Genomic DNA, 20,522 nt, shown 5'->3' with positions numbered 1-20,522 from the left:
TATTATGTCTTCACAGTATACACAATTTTTAAAATAGAACACTAAATAAAAATCCAATTTTTGTTCAATACCTTCTTACAATTTTTTGATTACAAAAGGATATTCACCTGAAAACATACCCAAGACAAATTTGATATTCAGAAATACTTATGTATCGATAAAATAAATCTATATTATATTCTGTACGTACTTATACTGTAACATGTTTATATCCTCATTATTACTTAACATTCATTGGTGAGCATTTTCTTGTATCATTGTTCAATGACTGGCTTATCCTCTGGACAGTCATTTATACAGACCATATCCCTGAAAGTTAAATTGTATAGCTTTCCAAGTTTAGCACTACACTAGTAAGCAATGCTATGTGATGGATATTCTGGCATATCAATTTATATAGCTCCATTTCCTTAGGTTAAATTTCTACAACTAAGTACAAAGCAAAGATACATGCACGTTTTCAGAAGTGTTTTTCTAATGAAATTGGGCATAGGAGGCCAATATTTAGTTTCATTATTTTTTTTTTTAATGATACAGATGCCCACTACTGTCTTCTCACCTACACATCCCCCCAACACACACACCCTCACCTAACTTACAGGTTCATTCATTAAGCGTTTCACAATTGCTTTCTAATCACCCCAATTCTTTACAACTCAAATGTGAATGTATATTACCATAAAATATCAAATCATTGCAACCCAATCACAAAATTTTCATTTGACCCACCTTTTGTTCCTAACAGAGATCTTAATGGGTCAGGAAGTTTAGGTTTTTGTTTTTGTTTTACAATTTCTAAGGTATGCCCACCCAACTACCAAAGTAGGCCCAAATCCCTATCTTCTAAACTTGTAATCTCTGAGTGTACAATCAAATTCAGAACTCTTGCTTGACAACCCTTCAAAGAAAAAACTTAAATTATACACAGTATATTCAAATAAGGCAAAGAGATTAATTCTTCTTCACTAAACCAGTTTCTCAAAAGGTAGCACACAGGCCACTTGAAGTGATTCAGATTGACCTGGCAATTGTTTCTAAAGGATCTTCTTGGGTTTATGCATAATCTCCATCTACAGAGTAGAACTCTAGAGCCCAAAATCTGCATTATAACCAGCTCCCAGTTCCACTTAGACTAAGGTGACCAGACATCCCGATTTTTAACAATTTGTCCAGCATCCCTCGGCGTTCTAAAAAACTCCCGATTTTTGGAAAGAAAGATTCCAAAAAAAATCAGGACTTTTTATAAAAGCCGCGGGACAAATTGTTAAAAAGCCAGACGTCTGGTCACCTTAACTTAAGACTCACCAACTTTTGAACCTGCTCTGAGCTTCTGTTTGATAGTTCATAGTGATGATTTATCTAAATAGCATTGAGCTAACATATTTAATAAACTTCAATATATCTCAGAGACCTTTTGACCTCTGGGATTAAACATGACTTATATAGCTATAGTGAACATGTCAAACCAAAGCCAGAAATGTCGAGAACATCCCAATTATTTTATAAGCTGCCTAAGGAATGTCTTCTCTTATGTGAGAGATCCATTGGGCTCACTGCAGTCTACCGACACAGCCTCCAAACCTAAAGAAGTCTTACAACAGCTCAACACAGAAGAATTCACAATACAGAAGAAACCACAATGCAGAAACCCTTGTTGGTACTAGGGTCCTTACTGCTCACTAGATTTCCCATTTAGAGACCATCAACCAAAGAAAAGGATTAATTTCTAGTGGATACATAATTTTTTTTTCTCATAAGCCTGAAGATGAGCCTGAGATAACGGAAACAGTTTTAATAGGTCAAAGACCATTAAAAATAAATTCCTGGTACCCATTTTATTTTATTTATAATAAATACTACAGGAAGTGGAATAGGCCATCAACTGAATCTTTAAAAAAGATTATATGCTTATAGCATCTTTTGACCTATCAGGTATATTACCATTGTGTCAAAAATCAAATGTAACAGTAAGCCAACAATTTATATAAACAACATGAGTCTAGAGTATTTGGTTGGAATAAATTTATTTCATCTGTCTGTAAACAAGGTGTTTAATAGTTATGGCATTTTTTAAAATGCATATTAAATCAGATGAGTTAGACTGTATCCCAGATGTAACAAAGTGCAGGGAAAGAAATGGACAAATCAGCAACAAGATTTGTTTTTAAATCTGTACATTATCCACAAGGCCCAAACAATAGAAGCAAATACTAGAATGTCCCTAAAGTAGTGCCATTCAAAAGAAACCTTTTATAGGTCAGTTAAAATCCATCTCACAATAGCAACAGTTCATTTTAACAATAGTATGGCACAGAATACATTTGAAAAAAATTCATCACAAGACAGCCAAGTCCACAATAATGCAACTTCATATAAAAATTTAAGCTGCAAATAAAAATTGGTCCTATGAAGAACAAACTGGACACACTCCAGATGGTTATGCTGGGACACCTAATGTCCATAATGGCAGCCTTTTACAATTTTACTAAAGAGTAGAGCTGGTGTGCAAAGAGAAAGATAAGAACAAAAATCTGAGCTATTGCAATGATGGAATATCCCTGGGGATTCAATCAGTATGTTTATTGTGAGGTCATGGGAGGAAGTGCCTTTTGCTCTTGTTTTGCAGTTGCACTCTTAGTATGTCCTGTAGACACTATGAAAAAAGTTTGTCTACTCCGGTGCAACAATACTGAAAGCAAACTACTGCAGCTCTCAATAGTTCATCAACAAACGGGATTACTAATTGGTTAAATAAACCAGGCACTGCATAAAGTAAGATGGAAGCAAACCAAACAACTTATGTGCAAAGGGAGAGGGTGAAAAAAGACGAGTGAAGGAAAGATGCATGCACACTTTTCCCTCCCAACCATGCGCTACAAAAGGAAGACTAAATGAGCTAAGTAAATGCTCAAAGTGCTGAAAAGACATTGATCAAAATAGAGATTGTACACTGGCACCTTGCTTATATTAACTTATTTTAGTAATCAATATTCCATTAACTGCTAAAACAAAGTGATGCCCAACTTGGCATGCCCCCTCCCCCCAAATTTCAAGGTATCATGCAAATCATTGTTGTGCTGCAATTATGTTGCCAGGTAAGGGTTGATTACATACAGTGGTTAACATACAAATAATCCATTGGGCAAATAGGAATCATGACATTAAAAAATAGGTAAATAAAAATTAGCTACCATATAGTCTGGCAGCAATGTAACCATAATTGGGGTGGTGATGAAGACAGTTGCTAGGTAGATGGGGAGAGGCTGCTTACACATCAGACCGCCTCAGGTATAAAGCGAGTTCATATGCTTTCTTGTTAAGTGTGCCTCCGTGGACACCTTCCTTTCCCATGACTATAACCAATGCTGGAGTACACAAGGAAACAAAACAAAGTGAACAGAATTATTTAAGGGGGGAGGGCAGAAAGAAAGATACCTTTCCCCACTAACAGAGGGATACAAAGGAGACCAAGGTTCATACCCCATCACCCTGCATTGCTAATAAAATTTCCAGAATTAAGACTCGAGCTTACAGCTAGGAAAGTTTAAGAGCAATTTTCCCCTAATACTTAACAGTCTGCCTAGCAGCTAGAACCCAGAGTCTCTCAAGTATTTTGCCATTGAGTATGCCTTCTTATTCAATCCGCCTCCATGGACCCCTTCTTTTCCCATTACAAAGACCAAGACTGAAAGAGAAAGAAGAAAAGTGTTTCAAAAGAAGTGTTAATCAAGAAAGTCACATAAGTTTTAGCAGACAGAACCCTACTTAATAAGTTAACATTAAGTTAGTTTTCCATGAACTGTCAAGCACTGAAGTCAACTAGATCTCCAAAAAGGAGAACTTTCAAACTAGTTATATGCTAAAAACTATTAACTGCTTTTTGGAAGTCCAATCAATGCAGCTGCAGCGCTCTATAAAAATAACTTCACACTAGCTAGGGAAAAAAGGAGTGTGATCATTTATCTTCCATTCCAAGGCAAAAAACTGCTGGTTAGTATGACAAATATATTAGACTGACTAGCCTTCAAAAAAAAAAAAAAAACCTTGGAAAAAAATTTGGGTGATTATTTTACAAAATTTTCCCAATTTAACAAGCGTGATTTAAGTACAAACTATTAAGTCTTACCAGTGAGGTAAAATGTGTTTATTACCTCCAGAGGAAAACCAGACCAAATTTTAAATAGTATTTCCAGTGCTATTCAGAAAAGGCAAAATTAAAGGTATTTAAGGTGTATGCTTACTGATATCCTCACTGTTATAGCTTTGTTTTTGAGTCTAAAATCTTGAAATAGGTTACTATTTCCAACAACAGATTCTTCTATGATAAGGTTCAAAGATTTTAATTCCCAAAATATATGTCTGATTTTACAATCACAGCCACTAGATGTCAGCAGTACTATATGGTATGAAAATCTCATTCCAGTTTTATGTCACATGGTTGATGCTTTTTAAAAGTTATCTGAGTTCAGCTAAAACTGAAAAATATATATATATATTATTATTTCAGTTACCTAATTTTCTTCCTTTTTATATATTTTTATTGACTTATTTCAGAGAGGAAGGGAGAAAAGACAGAAACATCGATGAGAAAGAATCACTGATTGGCTTCCTCCTGCACACTCTCTACTAGGGATTGAGCCTACAACCTGGGCATGTGCCCTTCATGAGAATCGAACCCGGGAACCTTCAGTCCGCAGGGCGACGCTCTATCCAACTGAGCCAAACTGGCTAGGATCACCTAATTTTTTTATAGAGCAATAATCATAAATATCAACTCACGTCAGAATAAGAGTAACCGTTAGGATGATCACAGGGAGTAGGACCATTTCAGTAAATTACAGCTCAGAGGAGTTTCAAGTTCCTTCATACGTGGATCTTTGGTCTTAGAAGTGCCAAGTTTGCTGTATGAGACTACACAAGCCCTCTTTGTTTACAAAATATTTACACAGGTCAATACATTTAAATACACTTGTAAATCAGTCAGATGCCATAATAAACCCCAATTTTGAAAGTTTTGAAAAAGTAGACAGACTTATTTTCTCCAGTGTTGACAATAGTCAGGAAACACCAGAATTTTGGGGTCAAATATATAAACAAAATATAATTTTCTACTTCTCATATTTAAATCACAATCTCATTTAGTCTTTGAAAACATTTTAGTAAAGGGACAACTTAATCCAAAACCTTTATTTTAATTATTTCTTTCTTCCCTGCCATGTTTTTAATAGAAAAATGAATCAATGTTAATTTTTCATTTTTATGCTGAGCAATGAATGATTGAAATGTGATCAAGAAAGAAAAGGAAGTGATCCAAAGGTCAAAGACTTAAAGGGACAAAAGTAACCAATCAGTTTAGCAATCTGGTTACAGATTATCAATGAACATGTCAAACAGTTTGAGACAAATTTGGATTTTCAGTTTACTAAAGATGAAACTGGAGAGTTGGTATGAATATTCTATTTTAGAATAAAGTCAGGATCTCAGAGGCTAGACTGTATGTGCAGCTGCTGTAAAGTAAATTTAAAGCAGTGCCTCCCTTCAGTGCTGAGCAGTTCATAAAAACCACCTTAATAGCCATTATGGACTAACTCTTTTATTCAAATATTAAAGAAACTGTTTAATAAACTCTAATGTGGCATGCAACTTTTAACAAAAGAGTGCCTTGCTTACCTCTGCCAGCTCTGCCCACTGCAACGTTGTATGTTGGCTCCCCACCTTGACTCTTTGTCCGGATGTCCATTGTGCAGTCACCATCCACATACAGACTGTCTCTGATCACTGAGCACTTCTTTGCACCAAGAGTCAAACCGTTGGTAAAGAAACCTTCCCGATCTTTTCCTACAATCATATCTATTTCTACTGGCTGTTTTCCCCCCCACCCCAAAATAAAAAATAAAAAAAACAGAAAAAGAAAAAGAAAAAACATACATGAAATTAGTTAATTCTTTACAGGCCTCAATATAACAGGAAAGACTGTGTGCCAAGTTTTTACTAACAGTACAAGACATCCACATTTCACTAATATAAAATCAAGTTTTAGTCTTTTCTAAAGAATAGTTTAATGCCACATGACTACATGTTTTATATTAGATTTTCCCAGTTCACAGTGTAGTATGCTAACTAAAGACCAGTCTATGAAAAGAATCTTGATTCACCCTATAAACTTTCAGCAACAGCTTGTCTATCATACTCAGTCACATTACCGTCAGTCATGTTGCATCAAATTTAAGGTTGCTTGAAAGTTTCCTGAAATAAAACCTAAAGTTCATGCTTAATAAATAGCAGATCTGTTCACTTCAAATAGCTTGACATCTCCCACAAGTACGAACTTCAAACCCTGAAGCTCAGTGCATTCCCAAATTCATATTTCCCTCCTATTTTTCTAGCTACTACTCTTTCTAACTTCCCTTCCCCTCCCAGCTCAGTAATGTTTTTATTCCGGCAAATGCAAAAAAAAAAAAAAAAGATTCTGTCGGTAGCACAGCAGTAAGCAATGGTACACACACACACACACACACGACCCCCCCCCCCCACCCCCCGAAAACGGAGAGGGATTTGGAAAGAAACAGGTAGTCACTAGAACCAGAAAGGAGGAAACATGCACGCTAACATTCCATGAATAAGGAAGGCGTCGCCCCCATCAGAACTGCAGAGTCATAGCAGGCCCCAGCCATTTCCAAGCACACTCCTGCAATCTTCCCAGTCAGGCAGTGGTAACTCACACAAAAAATCAAAAAGATGCAGAAAAAGTTGATCACCAGATGCCAATTCTCTATAAGAATTGTAGTCCGCTGCAATGGGTGAACCTAAAGTACTAGCATCAAGGACTGAGTTCTACACAATTAAGTCTGAAACCATGTTAACTAGTATGAGAATAATTACTTAGCACCTTTAACAGGGGGCAGGAATTTTAGCGTTTGATGGGAAGGGAGAGTGAGGCCAAGAAACTAAGGGCATGGTCTCACTGATATGATAGTCACAATTTTAGAAAGAGCCTTGTGCAGAAGGAGGCGAAACAATAAAAAAGCAGCACTGGAGGCTTAGTGACAGTTATTCCCGACACATGTGTCAACCAAGTCAAAACCATCAAGTCACAAAACCAGGCACCGTGAAGCATAAATCTGCATTAGTTCCTCACTACCATTACGAAAGAGACTTGGAGATCTGATGTGTCCCCTTGGTGTTGGCAGATTACTGAAAACCCCGTTAAAGCATCCCCCTTTTTAGGGCTGTGTTGCATAATTGGGAATAAAGGTAAATCGATGACTCTCCATAGGAGGAGAGAAATCAATGGCAGTTCGCCATCTTGGAGAATTAAAAAAAAAAAAAAATCCTATAGAGCTGGGGCTGAAGTCGGGATTCACGAATCCACCTACGTCGTCGGTGTACATGTCTCCCAACCCCAGAGGCCTGGACACCCGCAAACCTACGCAAAGTCGCCGCGAGGTTCCCGGGGGCCCAGCAGCCGCCGCCTCCCACATCCCGCGGCGCGCGGTCCGCGGAGCCAGGGGGCTGCCCGGGGGCCCCCGCCGGGCCCGGCTCCCACCCGGGACACAGGGAGCCAGCCTCCCGCTCCCAGGTTCCCGGGGGCGCACAAGGGGGATGGCGCCCCTCCCAGCCCAGCTGGTGCGGCCCCTCCCCCAGCTTCACCGGACCCGCGCCGGCAAGCGGGGAGCCGGGCCGCCGCCCCCGCCAGACGCCGAAGCCCGCTAGTCCCCGACCTCGGCCTCCGCCAGCCCGGCGGCCGCTCCTGGGCGCCGGCGCATCCACACATGCCGGCGCGGCCTGCGCGCCCCCTCGGCCGCCCGCCCGCTCAGTCCGGGGCGGACCCGCCGCCGCCGGTCCTCACCGTAATGCTCTGGAAGACGCCCCCGGCCGTGGCTGCCCACACGTATTTGGCGTCGCAGTAGCCGACAATGGCGGCCTCCTGGCAGCAGCCATCGCACATCAGGTTATCCACGTAGCTCTGCCAACCGGCCATCTTCGAGCCCTTCGCACTGCAGCGGGGACGGCGAGGAGCAGCAGGCGCAGCGGCAGCGGCGGCGGCGGCGGCGGCGGCGGCGGCGGCGGGCGCGGGGGGAGGGGGAGGCGGGGCGGGGGCGGGAGGAGGCGGCTCTGCGCAGGCACCGACCGCCCCCCTCCCCGGGAACTGCGGTGGGAGGTCGCGGGGACGGCGGCGAGGGGCCGGGCGAGAAGCGCGCCGCCCGTGCCGCCCGCACCGCGGGGTGACTAATCGGCGCCGGGAGGCTGAGCGGTTGGGCCCGAGGCGGCGGCTGGTCCTCACCGCGGCGCGCCCCTTCCCCGCGGCCACGGACGGACGTGCGCGCGTGCGTGCGATCCTTCCGCCGCGCCCCGATCGGAGGGTCCCGCGAAGGGAGAGGGAGACTGAGGCGGGGGCGCGGAGGGATACCGCTCGGGGACAATCACGGCCGCCACGTGCCGGTGGCGAGGGACCGGCGCGGCGCAGCGCGGCGCTGGGGGCTCGGCCTCGGGCCGCCGAGACGGCGTCTTCCCCGTCGCGTTGGGTGCCTAGGAGACGGCGCCCGGGACGCCACGGAGTCCCGCGGCGCGCTGTGATACGCCTCCTGCGCCCGGTGTGCGGGAAGCGGAGTGTTGAGCCTCGGTGTCGGGTTGCAGGTTGTCCCGGTGACGGGATGCGGAGCGGTTACCGCGTGTGGGGTGTGTGTGTGTGTGTGTTTAGGGGGGGCTGGTGACAGTCGCCCACGGTCACCTCAGCATCCGCGGGGACTCCCGCCCGGGCCCTCGGCCCCTCGGCCCGCAGCCTGCAGTCAGAGCCGGCGTGGGTGGCCGGTGGGAACGTCCCTGGGTTTGGTGGATCTTTCATTGTTCCTCGCATTCTGCGCATTCTTTGACTGGAAAACTCCCTCCCCCCTGAATAATGCTTATCACGTGTGGCTACACTGCTTGTAAATTCCGAACAAATCGTGACCTATGTAAACTATTTTTTTGTTAATTGGGAAAGTTATTGGTGGGTCGAAGAAATCCCTGAAAATAAAAGAATAAAAAAAAAAAACAAAAAAACAAGGAAGGGCTCACTGAACGAACACAGTAACGAACACGAAAATATATATTTTTTCTCTTGAAGGGTTAAACAATTTTGGGACCCAACCCTGAAAATGACTATTTTTTCTTCTTTTTAAATTTACAAGGTAAATGGTGGGTAGAGCCCCTGTGAATCTTGCATCATTTTTAGTCACTTCTGTGGGCTATGACTAGACAAGGAATTGAAGCGATGTCCTACAGTTTCAATTTTAAGTGAACAACAGTGATCTGCCTATCAAGAGAAGGAAGAAGAGCATTTAAAACGTCGAAAAGCTGATTTTCAATTTTAAAGTTATGGGGTAAAGTCACAATGTGTGACCAGATTACACTGAGGTAGCTCAGGAAAGAAGAAAAAACGTTGCTAAGCAATCTAATGATTCTGAAGTCTCATATTTTTTTTCTGCTGTATGCTTTGAAATGTGGGGGGTTAGGGGGGTGGGGAGCGGAGACACACAATAGACCCACCTCACCCCCAAATCAGGAACCTGTCAGATTGGCACACTGGATGTTCAGATGATTTGATATAAAAAGTGTGCCCAAAACTTTCATCTTTGCAAGTGTGCCTCCTACCTGATTTAGTTTCTTACTCATTCTTTGCTTTTCTACCTTTTTGAAGTAATTGATGGCTTTAATCCTTCAATTTTAGCAATTTGTTACCTTAAAAGTTTATGTTACAGTGTGCTGATGACATGGATATTGTCATTTTGTGAGATTTGATCAAGCTGTACAGTTATGGTTTGTGTTTTTGGTATTCGTGTTATAATTCAATAAATTTAAATAGTAAACACTGATAATGAAAGGAAAGAAGATAATAAAATGATAGTTTAAAATATATATATTGAGCCGTGGCTGGATGCTCCGTGTTTATAGCATTGGCCTGGGGACTGAAGAATCTGGGGTTACCTTCTTGTCAGAAGCATGTATTTGGATTGCAGGTTCATCTCTCCATCCCCCAACTCCCTACATGTGTCTTTCTCAGGAGCAAGTTGCTCTCTCCTCTTCCTCCCTCCCTTCTACTCTTTAAAAGTCAATGGGAAAAATATCTCAGTTGAGGATTAAAATAATAAGAGACCGTTAAAAAATATATAAATATAAATATAAATATATATATATATATATATATATATAGAGAGAGAGAGAGAGAGAGAGAGAGAGAGAGAGAGCGCCCTAACCGGTTTGCTCAGTGGATAGAGCATCATCCTGCACAGATTGAAGGGTTCTGGGTTTGATTCCAGTCAAGGGCATGTACCCTGGTTATGGGCACATCCCCAGTGTGGGGGGTGCAGGAGGCAGCTGGTCAATGTTTCTCATCAATGTTTCTGGCTCTCTGTCCTTCTCCCTTCCTCTCTGTAAAAAGTCAATTTATATATATGTGTGTATATATATTTATATATATATATATATATATATATATAGAGAGAGAGAGAGAGAGAGAGAGTTTTATTTATTAATCTCAGACTATTATCTTATGTCAAAGAGAAATAATTGAATTTCATTTTTGTTCTTTTATTGTCTTTAAACAGAAAAAAATTAGACCAACTGAATATTCTAGATGTTCAAATCTCAAATATTCTAAAACACATCTATTGTGCCCCAACTGGTTTGGCTCAGTGGATAGAGCTTCGGCCTGCGGATTCAAGGGTCCCAGGTTTGATTCCTGTCAAGGCATGTACCTTGTTACAGGCACATCCCCAGAAGGGGGTGTGCAGAGGCAGCTGGTCGATGTTTTTCTCTCATCCATGTTTCTAATACTATCCTTCTCCCTTCCTCTCTGTAAAAAAATCAATGGAATATATTTTAAAAAATAAAATAAAACACATCTATTGGGGAAAAAGATCCGTAAGAATTTAGAATTTCTATAATTTTTCTACATTTTTCACCAAAATGTAAGATCACATTCTAAAATTACTGTATTACTTTTCCAATAGTGTTTATTTTCCCAGAACTGTATATAGTAAAAGTTAAACAACTATGAAAAATATATTCTGTATAGTAGACTAACTAGGTTTTACAGTTTATATTTTAGATGATACATTCAAACAGTCTCTGATAAAGTAATCCTGTGCCTATATTCGTTGGAACCTACCTCTTAACATGTTGCCTTATTTTCTATATGTATACAAATATCTGTTCTTATTTCAAACAATTATTGCTTATCACAACATGTTTCAAAAGGTTTAAATAGAGATAAAACACCAAGTTTTAGGAATTGCAATAAAAATTAAGTTCAAGGGAGTATTAATATGAGAAGCAAGCATTACCAATTTGTATCTTTCTCATTTATTTTATTTAAAAAAATACATTTTATATTGATTTTTTTACAGAGAGGAAGGGAGAGGATAAAGTAAGAAACATCCATGAGAGAGAAACATCAACCAGCTGCCTCCTGCACGCCTCCAGAATTGAACCTGGAACCCTTCAGTCTACAGGCCAATGCTTTATCCACTGAGCCAAACCAGTTGGAGCATCTTTCTCACTTATTTTAAAGTGATAATAGCAATGGCTGGTGGAGCAGATACAGTTACCAGAATGATGTAATCTTTAACAATCAGTAATATGCTAGGAACATATTTAAACTTGGGTTGCATTATTGTGCATTCTCTTCAAAAATTTTTATTCTTATTTGTTATTTGTGAAATTTCTTATTTGTGAAAACAAAAGCTATGTGGTTAATCAGATTCTTTAATGTATATAATGTATCAGTCAAAGATGCTCGAGCCATTTAAGTTCAAGAGGAAATCATTGACATTTTAGTAAAATATAAAGAAACAAGAAGTTAACTTGTTAAAATGTATTCAAACTGATAAACATTGGGGTAGGAACTAAACTATTGCATATAATTACCCCAAATATATTAAATCCATAATTAACTAAGCTCTCAACTAATGACACTTTCATGCTTGATTTTTGGGAAAAAAAATTTATTATAAAAATTTTCACATCAAGAAAAAGTATAGAAATGGAGAAAAATTACCATTAATCCCATAAGCAATATAAATTTTATTTTGTGAATGTATTGCCTCACATTTTTCCTTTTTGTTTTTTTTTTCTTTGTTAATCTTCACCCAAGGATATATTTCCATTGTTTTTAGAGAGAGTGGAAGGGAGGGGGAAGAGAGAGAGAAACATTGATGTGAAAGAGAAACACTGATTGATTGCCTCCCAATGGTCCCTACCAGAGATGGAGCTTGCAACCAAGGTACGGGCCCTTGACCAGAATCAAACCCAGGACCCTTCAGTTCATGGGGCCAACGCTATGTCCACTGAGCCAAACTGGCTAGGGCTTTTTCTTCTTTTTCAATTACAGTTGACATACATTATTATATTAATTTCAGGTGTATACCCCAGTGGTTAGACATTACATAACTTATTAAGTGATCATCCCAGTACATCTCGGACCCATCTGATACCATACATAGTTATTAGAATACTAGAAGCCCGATGCATGAAGATTCATGAAGATTCGTGCTAGAATGGACTTTCCTTTCTCTGGCTGCTGGCACCCCCTTTCCACTCCAGCCCAGCCCCTTTCTGCTCAGGCCCTGGAGCCGCCTCTTTCCACTCCAGCCTCGCCTTCCCATGCTGTCCAAAGGAGTGGGGCAATGCTTGCATTGTCGCCATGGCAATGGTGCAAGCATCCCCCCCCCCCCCCCCCCCCCCGTCACTCAGTGTCTTTGTATGAAAATTAATCACTAGCTTTGTTGGGTTAATTTGCATATCACTCCTGATTGGTTGGTGGCATAGCAGAGGTATGGTCAATTTACATGTTTGTCTATTATTAGGTAAGACTAGCGGCCAGGTGCACAAAATTCATGCATGAGGGGGCATGTCTCTCAGCTTGGCCTGCACCCTCTCCAATCTGGGACCCCTCAGGGGATGTCTGACTGTCTGACATCTCTTTCACAATCTGGGACCAATGATTCCTAACTGTTTGCCTACCTGCTTGCCTGATCACCCCTGCCTCTGCCTGCCTAATGACCCCTAATCGTTCCCTTGCTGGCCTGATCACCACCCCTCCCCCCCACCTACCTTCCTTCCCTTCCACCGACCTGATTGCCCCCAACTGCCCTCCTTTGCTGGTCTGATTGCCCCCTAACTGCTTGCTCCCCCGTGTCAGCCTGACCTTGCCCTTAACTGCTTGCTCCCCTGCCGGTCTGATCACCCCTAACTGCCTCTGCCTCAGCTCCCACCACTGTGGCTTTGGAAGGAAGTTGGATGTCCAGAAGATGTCTGGTCCACTTTTATTAGTATATTATAGATTATTGATTATACTAGGGGCCTGGTGCACAAAAATGTGTGCACTTGGGGGTGTCCCTCAGCCCAGCCTGCACCCTCTCACAGTCTGGAACCCCTTGGAGGATATGATATCCACCTGTCAGCTCAGGCCCTCTCCCCAGGGGATTGGGTCTAAGCTGGCAGTCAGACATCCCTTTGGCAGCCCAGGAGCCCTCAGGGTACGTCCAACTGATGGCTTGGGCCTGATCCCTGCAAGAACATCCTTAGCATTGCTGTGGAGGTGGGAGAAGCTCCCGCACTGCTGCTGCGTTGGCCAGCCCTGAGCTGGCTTCTAGCTGAGTGGCGCTCCCCCTGTGGAAGCGCACTGACCACCAGGGGGTACCTCCTGCATTGAGTGTCTGCCCCTGGTGCATGATAGTGACCAGTCGTTCCTGGTCATTCCACCATTAGGGTCAATTTGCGTATTATCCTTTTATTATATAGGATTCCCTGTGTTGTACATTCCCATAAATATTCTGTTAACACCTACTTGTACTTTTTAATCCCTTCACCTTTTTTCACCCATCCCCCAACCCTCCTACTACCTAGCAATTATCAAAATGTTCTCTGTATCTGTGAGTCTGTTTCTGTTCTGCTTGTTCATTTATTTTGTTTTTTAAATTCAATTGTTGATAGATAAATATTTATTGCCATTTTTATATTCACTTACTTTTATTCATTTTTTTTTACAGTAAAGAACAAAGAGTACCTTTAATTCTGGATTTGCCCATTTTACTTGAAACTCTGAATATTTCCTTTATATAATTTGAGACTATTAATTAGGTATATAAGTTAAAGTTATTTTCTTTCTGATATGTTAATTAGTGTCTCTTTTTATCACCAATCCTGCTTTTTGTTTTAAAATCTATCTTGTGAAAATTTAAGGTAACTACCATTTCTCTTTTTATTGATATTTATCTGATATATTTTTTCTCTTTCTTTTCCCCTGTCTTCCCTCTACTATCCCTCACCCCTCTCTTTCTTTCTCTCTCTCTGTCTCTCCCCTTCCTCTCCTCCTTTTCCTTGTGCTTTGATTTTTAGATGTCTGTTGTAAACTTTATATAGCTGGATTTTAGCTCTTTCATTAACAAGTAATCTATTCTTTAATTTTTCCTTTATGTGAAATTTGCATGTTCATTATCTATTCTTTTAGTGTTAGCCTTGAAATTTTACCATGCGTATTTAATAAAACAAAGCTTTATCTTAAACTTTCACTTCATATAATCCAAGAACCTCAGAACATTTTAAATCTTGTCACCTCCCTCCAGGTTATTATTTCGCACACGTTTGCTTATATGTATTTATACACATACATTTGCTATTTTATTTACTTATTAGAGGCCTGGTGCATAAAATTCATGCATGGGTGGGGTGCCTAGGCCTGGCCAGCGATTAGGGTTGGGCCGGAGAGGAAGCAACGGTCGCCGGGCTGGATGTGGAAGGAATGGACACTGGCTGCCGCTGCTGCTCTTGTCAGTGCCATGCTACCACGTGGTTCCCCATCTCACCTCCTCTTCCTTCCCTTGCCACCGCACTACCACTGTGGTGGGCAGGTGGTGGGCCAATCAGGCCGCTAGGAAAGGAGGCCATGTCTGCTGCCACTCAACCCTGGTTCCCCATCCCAGCCTGGGGGCAAGTGGAGGGACTGTGGGAGGTTGGATAGCCGGGGGAGGTTGGCTGTGGGAGTACACTGACCACCGGGGGCAGCTCCTGTGTTGAGCATCTGCCCCCTGGTGGTCAGTGTGTGTCATAGTGACCAGTCATTCCAGATGCTTAGGCTTTTATATAGAGAGATTATTCCTTCTCATATCACAAACCATTATTCTATGATCTTTTCCTGCTTCCTAAAGTAAATCTTTATAAATTAATTTATTGTTGGTCTCTTGGTGATAAACTCTATTTTTGTCTATCTGAAAATGTTTTATATCATTTTCCTTCTTTAAAAATCTTGTACTTTTATGAATGATCTATTATTTTCCTCTGACTTCTTTTGGAGTCTTTGTGTCTTTGCTGATATACAGTTTCACTATGTTGTATCTATACCTGGTTTACTTTTATTGTATTTGGAAAAATAAATTTATATTTGTGATTACTTCTGGAAAATGTTTTATCATTATCTCTTCAATTACTTCTTTTCCTCAGTTCTCTCTATTCTCTTAGGGTTCAGAATAAATGTTTCAGTTTCTTCTTCTGTTCTCCATATCTCTTGGTTGCTTTCATACTTTTCATTTGCTTGCCTCTCTGTACTACATGCTGAGTAAGTACTTCAGCCAAATGTTCCCATTTATTTTTTACTATATTTTATCTGTTTTAAACTCCTACCTTTCTTTGTTATTTCTATTTTTATTTTTAGAATTGCCATTTTATAGTTATGCAGATCTTTCTGTTATTCCTGACTAGAGGCCAGATGCACAAAATTCATGCAAGAGTAGGCCTTTCTTTTCCTGGCTGCTGGCACCAGCTTCCCTCTGGCACCTGGGACCCAGGCTTCCCTCACAGTCCCAGTTTTATCCAGAAGGACATTCAGAAGTATGTCCCGTCTAATTAGCATATCACACTTTTATTATTATAGTTTCTTATTGCTTGCCATTTTTGTGGTTCTGTGCTTTATTTCTTCAAACATTTCTTTTTAAAAATCTATCTATATATATAAAAGGCTAATATGCAAAGTGTTCCCTTGAGAGTTCAATCGGGAGACAGAGCATTTGATTGCTTGCTATGACATGTCCTGACCACTAGGGGATGGTGCAGGCCCCAACCAGCAGTTGGGAGCCAGAGAAGGAAGGCCCTGGACGGCACTGATTACTGGCCAGGCCTAGGGACACTATCCGTGCATGAATTTCATACACCAGCCTCTAGTGCACATGTGTCAAACACAAGGCCTGCGGGCCAAATCCGTCCCGCCAGGCCTTGCAATGTGGCCCGCACCGCGCTGTCATCACTGCACTCCGCTGCGTTTCCATCACAATGACAGTTTATGACTGTTCAGTAAACCATTTGGCCTGCGATTTAGGCTGGATTTTAGATTTTGGCCCCTTCTCTGATTGAGTTCGACACCCCTACTCTAGTGTGTGCGTGTGTGTGTGTGTGTGTGTGTGTGTGTGTGTATTTCAGAGAGGAAAGGAGAGGAAGAGAGTGATAGGAACATCAATGATGAGAGAGAATCATTGATTGGCTTCCTCCTACAAGCCCACAATATACCCTCCTGATTCATAGGTCGATGCAACCACTGAGCCATACCAGGCATATTTCTTCAAGCATTCTTAGTTAGTCTGTACACTATCTGATAACCCCAATATGTAAATAAGTTGTGTTATATTTTACCTCTCTCACTCATGGTGGCTTATCTCTTTGTATACTTGGTGATCACAGATTATAAATCCATATTTTCTTGATCATAGTATGTGGAAATTCTAATTGCTGAAATTGAGTACACTTTCTTCCAAAGATGATTTACATCTCCTTCTGCTATGTGCCCAGGAGTGTTTGCAACCTGCAGCCACTTTAACCCTTTTAAAGGTGTCCCCAAAATGCAGGAGTATATTGTTCACCTCCTCACACAGCTGCTGTTGCCGTTTGCACAATCCAATCTCTTCAGCTTGCATACAGAGCTCTGCTCTAGTTTCTGCTCAAAATTTAGTTCTCTTTATTTGGTGTAAAGAGGGGTCTTTTATTATTTTTCTAATTTCTGAGAGCCAAGAAGAAATTTTAAATGGTTAAAAAATATATATATTTTTTATCAATTTTAGAGAGAGGAAGGGAGAGGCACAGAGAGATAGAAATATTGATCAGCTGCCTCCAGTATGCCCCCTACTGAGGATTGAGCCTACAACCCAGACATGTGCCCTGATCAAGAATCAAACTGTGATGTTCTGGTTCATGGGCCAAGACTCAACCACTGAGCAACACTAGCCAGGCTAAAAAAAAATTTTTTTTTTTTAACTAAAGATCTAGTTGTTCTGCAGCAGGATGTTTTCCCACAATATCTAGCCCACCATGATGCTAGAAGCTGAAGCCACATCCACAACTATTCATCTGCATTTTATTCCAATAATTATAAATTATGGGTTTCAGGCTTGGGTAATAGCTAATGCTATTTACTGAAACAAGGAGTATGGAAGATGAACAACATTAAGGAGGGAGATGTTAAGCTTGGTTGACTTCAATACTTGTGAGACATCTAAGTGAAAATGATGCACAGCAGTTATATTGTATATACAGCTCTACTTCAAAAAATGCATCTGGCTCAAGGGAACATTTTAAACATGAATAGCAAAAATGAAGTTCACAATGAGTGGCCAGAGAAGTTAGGTGGAAAATCAGAAGCCAGTAGGTCATAAATACCTAAGGAAGAGAGCTTTTCCAAATGGTAGGAATTTTCAAGAGGAGCAAATAATTCTGGGAAATCAATAAGGGGAGAATTAAAGGTTCATTAGATTAGCAACACAGGCTATTTTAGAAATTTGGCAAAACACATTCAGGTGAATGGTGGAGAAGTAAATGAAATTGCAATGGATAAAGGAAAAAAAAATGGAAGGCAGGGGGTTGAAACTTTCATTATTACAAATTTTTTATCCTATATAATAAAAGTCTAATATGCTAAGTGTCCAGTCGTCTGGTGACAGATCAACTGTTCAACCAATCAAAGCATAATATACTAATGAAATGCTAAGGCCATTCAACCACTTGCTATGATGTGCACTGACCATCAGGGGGCAGACAGTCAACTGGTTGACCAGTTGCTATAATATGATGTGCACTGACCACCAGAGGGCAGATGCTTTGACTGGTAGTTTAGTTTGTGCTGGGATCCAGCCAATCAGGACTGGACGAGATAGGGCCAGACAGCCCTTGGGCCTTCCCATGGTCCTTCTCTGGCCCTGATCATGCACTGGTGGGGGTCTCTCAGCCTGGCTTGCACCCTCTCACAATCTGGGACCCCTTGGAGGATGTCAGAGAGCTGGTTTCAGCTCAATCCATCAGGCCACTCCCCTTGGAAGGGCATCAGACACAAGACTCACAGCTGGTGAGCACCGCTGCAGCAGTGTGAGCTTGAGCTCATGGCAGGTGCAGTGGGGCTGGGATGAGCAGGAGTGAAAGGCAGGAGTTGCAGGCGGTGTTGAACTGCAGGTTTCAGCCCGATCCCTGCAGGCCATCCTGAGGGACCCCACGTGTATATGAATTCATGCACCAGGTCCCTAGTGTTATAATCCTATATAAAAAAGAGGGAATATGCTAATTGACCCTTATCCATCACAAAGATGGCAGTGCCCACAGCCATAAGGAGGGACTATGCTAATTGACTTCCCTGCCCTCAGAGAAGGCACCCAGTCTTCTCAACCCCACCAGGGCAGTAGGCTCATGGCAAGGCCAGGCCCGCCCCAAGGTGGGCCTGGCAACCCCCACGTGTCTGCTTCCAGAGCCCTCAGTTCCCTCAGCATCCCCAGCTGCCCAGGGCCGCCTGAGGCTCAGGTAACCGGGGCCAGCTGAGGCTTGCACAGCCAGCAGTAGCAGCAGCAGAGGTGTGATGGGGCTTTGTCTTCTTCTGACTTCTGGGATGCCTCCCTCCCCTGAGGGCCTCCCAGACTGTGGGAGGGGGCAGGCTGGGCTGAGGGAGCCTCCTCCAGTGCATGAATTTTCATGCACTGGGCCTCTAGTATATAGATAATAGTCAAAGGAGATATGGGTTAAGCAAGGTAGTGGTGGTGGTAGTGTTTTTACTTTTATATTTTTATTGATTTTAGAGAGGAAGAGAGGGGAAGAGAGAAGAGAAAACATCAATGATGAAAAAGAATCATTGACTGGTTAACTCCTGCACCCCCTGCACTCCCGCCCCTCACTATACCTGCAACCCAAACATGTGCCCTGACCTGGAATCAAACCGTGACCTCCTGATTCATAGGTCAATGCTTAACAACTGAACTGATCATAAATATATACCTTGATGAATTTTCACAAAGTGAATTTACCCAGTTAACCAGCATCTAAATCAAGAAACAGATCAATTATCAGGAGCCTGGGAGTCTTTTTCTTGCCCATTTTAAGTCATGCCACTCCTCTCAGAATTTGAACTACTTTTCTGGCTTCTTAGAAGTCATAGGATAATTTTGTCTGGTTTTGAAGTTTATGTAAATGGATTCACACAATAATTTCTTTTTTGTGACTATATCTGTGTTCTTTTTCTCAGACGTTTGTGAGAGTCATCCAAATTGTTGCATATAATTGTAGTTTGTTCATTATCTGTATAGTATTCCATTGCACGACTATTTCATAATTTGTTAGTTCTACTGCTGGTGCATATTTGGGTAGTTTCTAGGTTCTTCTATTATGAAAATAAACACATTTATTCATAATACATAAATATTTATTTTGATGAGCAGAAGTAAACATACCTAGGAATGCCGGATTGCTAGCTCATAGGTTCAGGTTTAGTAGATACAACCAAACAATATTCCTGAGAGATTGTACCATTTTACCAGGGCAACAACAATGTATAAATGTTTCAGTAGCTCCATATTCTCACCAATATTTGTTTTTTTTTTTGTTTTTTTTTGTGTTTTTTTTTTTTTAGTTTTAAACATTTTACTGGGAATGTAGTAGTAATTTCTTATGCTTTAATGACAATGTTCATGTTTGTTAGTCATTTGCACACTTTCTTTGTGAAGTGGTTGTGCAGATCTTTTGCCATGCATTTGTTATTTGTTACTAGAAGTTTGGCCCATGAAATTCTTGTGCAGGTACGGTCTCTAGACCTGGCCTGTGATAAGGGCCATCTTTTCCGGCAGATGGCCCTGCCCTGCACTGCCACCCACCATGGTTCCCCGGTTCCCCGCTCACCAGCCAACGATCAAAGCCTGGCCACAGAGGGGAGAGACTGAAAGGTTGGCCATTCTCACCTGCTCGCCAGCCCTGAACCCACCGCGGATTGCCCTCTGTGTGTAGTGTGATGGGCGGGGCAGGGGCCTTGGCCTGGTGCTGCTGGAGTCTCCCACTCCCCACCCTCCACTCCCCAATTGCCATCAGGTGATCTGAGCCTGCTGGCCAGGGAAAGGGACCAAGAGGTCAGCTATTCTTGCCACTTGCTGGCCCCGCCCCCGCCATAGGTTGCCCTCTGTATGGGGGGGGTGGGCAACCAGTGGGGTGGGGGTTTTGGCCTGGCACCACCCACATCCCCTGCCACCCAT

General features: G+C 42.0%; 1 protein-coding gene across 2 annotated transcripts; it reads right to left on the bottom strand.

Annotated features, from left to right (window-relative positions):
* Window positions 1–2,007: 2,007 nt before the first annotated feature.
* PFN2 (profilin 2) lies at window positions 2,008–8,005 on the bottom strand. 2 transcript variants are annotated; one of them, XM_036443674.2, is made up of 3 exons: window positions 7,850–8,005; window positions 5,671–5,863; window positions 2,008–3,685 (listed from the first exon to the last, which is right to left on the bottom strand). In XM_036443674.2, the coding sequence occupies exons 1-3, from the start codon at window positions 7,979–7,981 to the stop codon at window positions 3,588–3,590; spliced, it is 423 nt and encodes a 140-aa protein (XP_036299567.1). In that variant the 5' UTR covers window positions 7,982–8,005; the 3' UTR covers window positions 2,008–3,587. The 2 variants fall into 2 exon arrangements, with proteins under 2 accessions (XP_036299567.1, XP_036299566.1); XM_036443673.2 differs by having other exon boundaries at window positions 2,008–3,365.
* Window positions 8,006–20,522: the final 12,517 nt, after the last annotated feature.

Source organism: Pipistrellus kuhlii, unplaced genomic scaffold (genome assembly GCF_014108245.1).
Source record: "Pipistrellus kuhlii isolate mPipKuh1 unplaced genomic scaffold, mPipKuh1.p scaffold_m20_p_2, whole genome shotgun sequence".
NCBI lineage: Eukaryota > Metazoa > Chordata > Mammalia > Chiroptera > Vespertilionidae > Pipistrellus > Pipistrellus kuhlii.
Note: the sequence above shows the minus strand (reverse complement) of the source record. Positions and strands in the feature narration are given on the sequence as shown.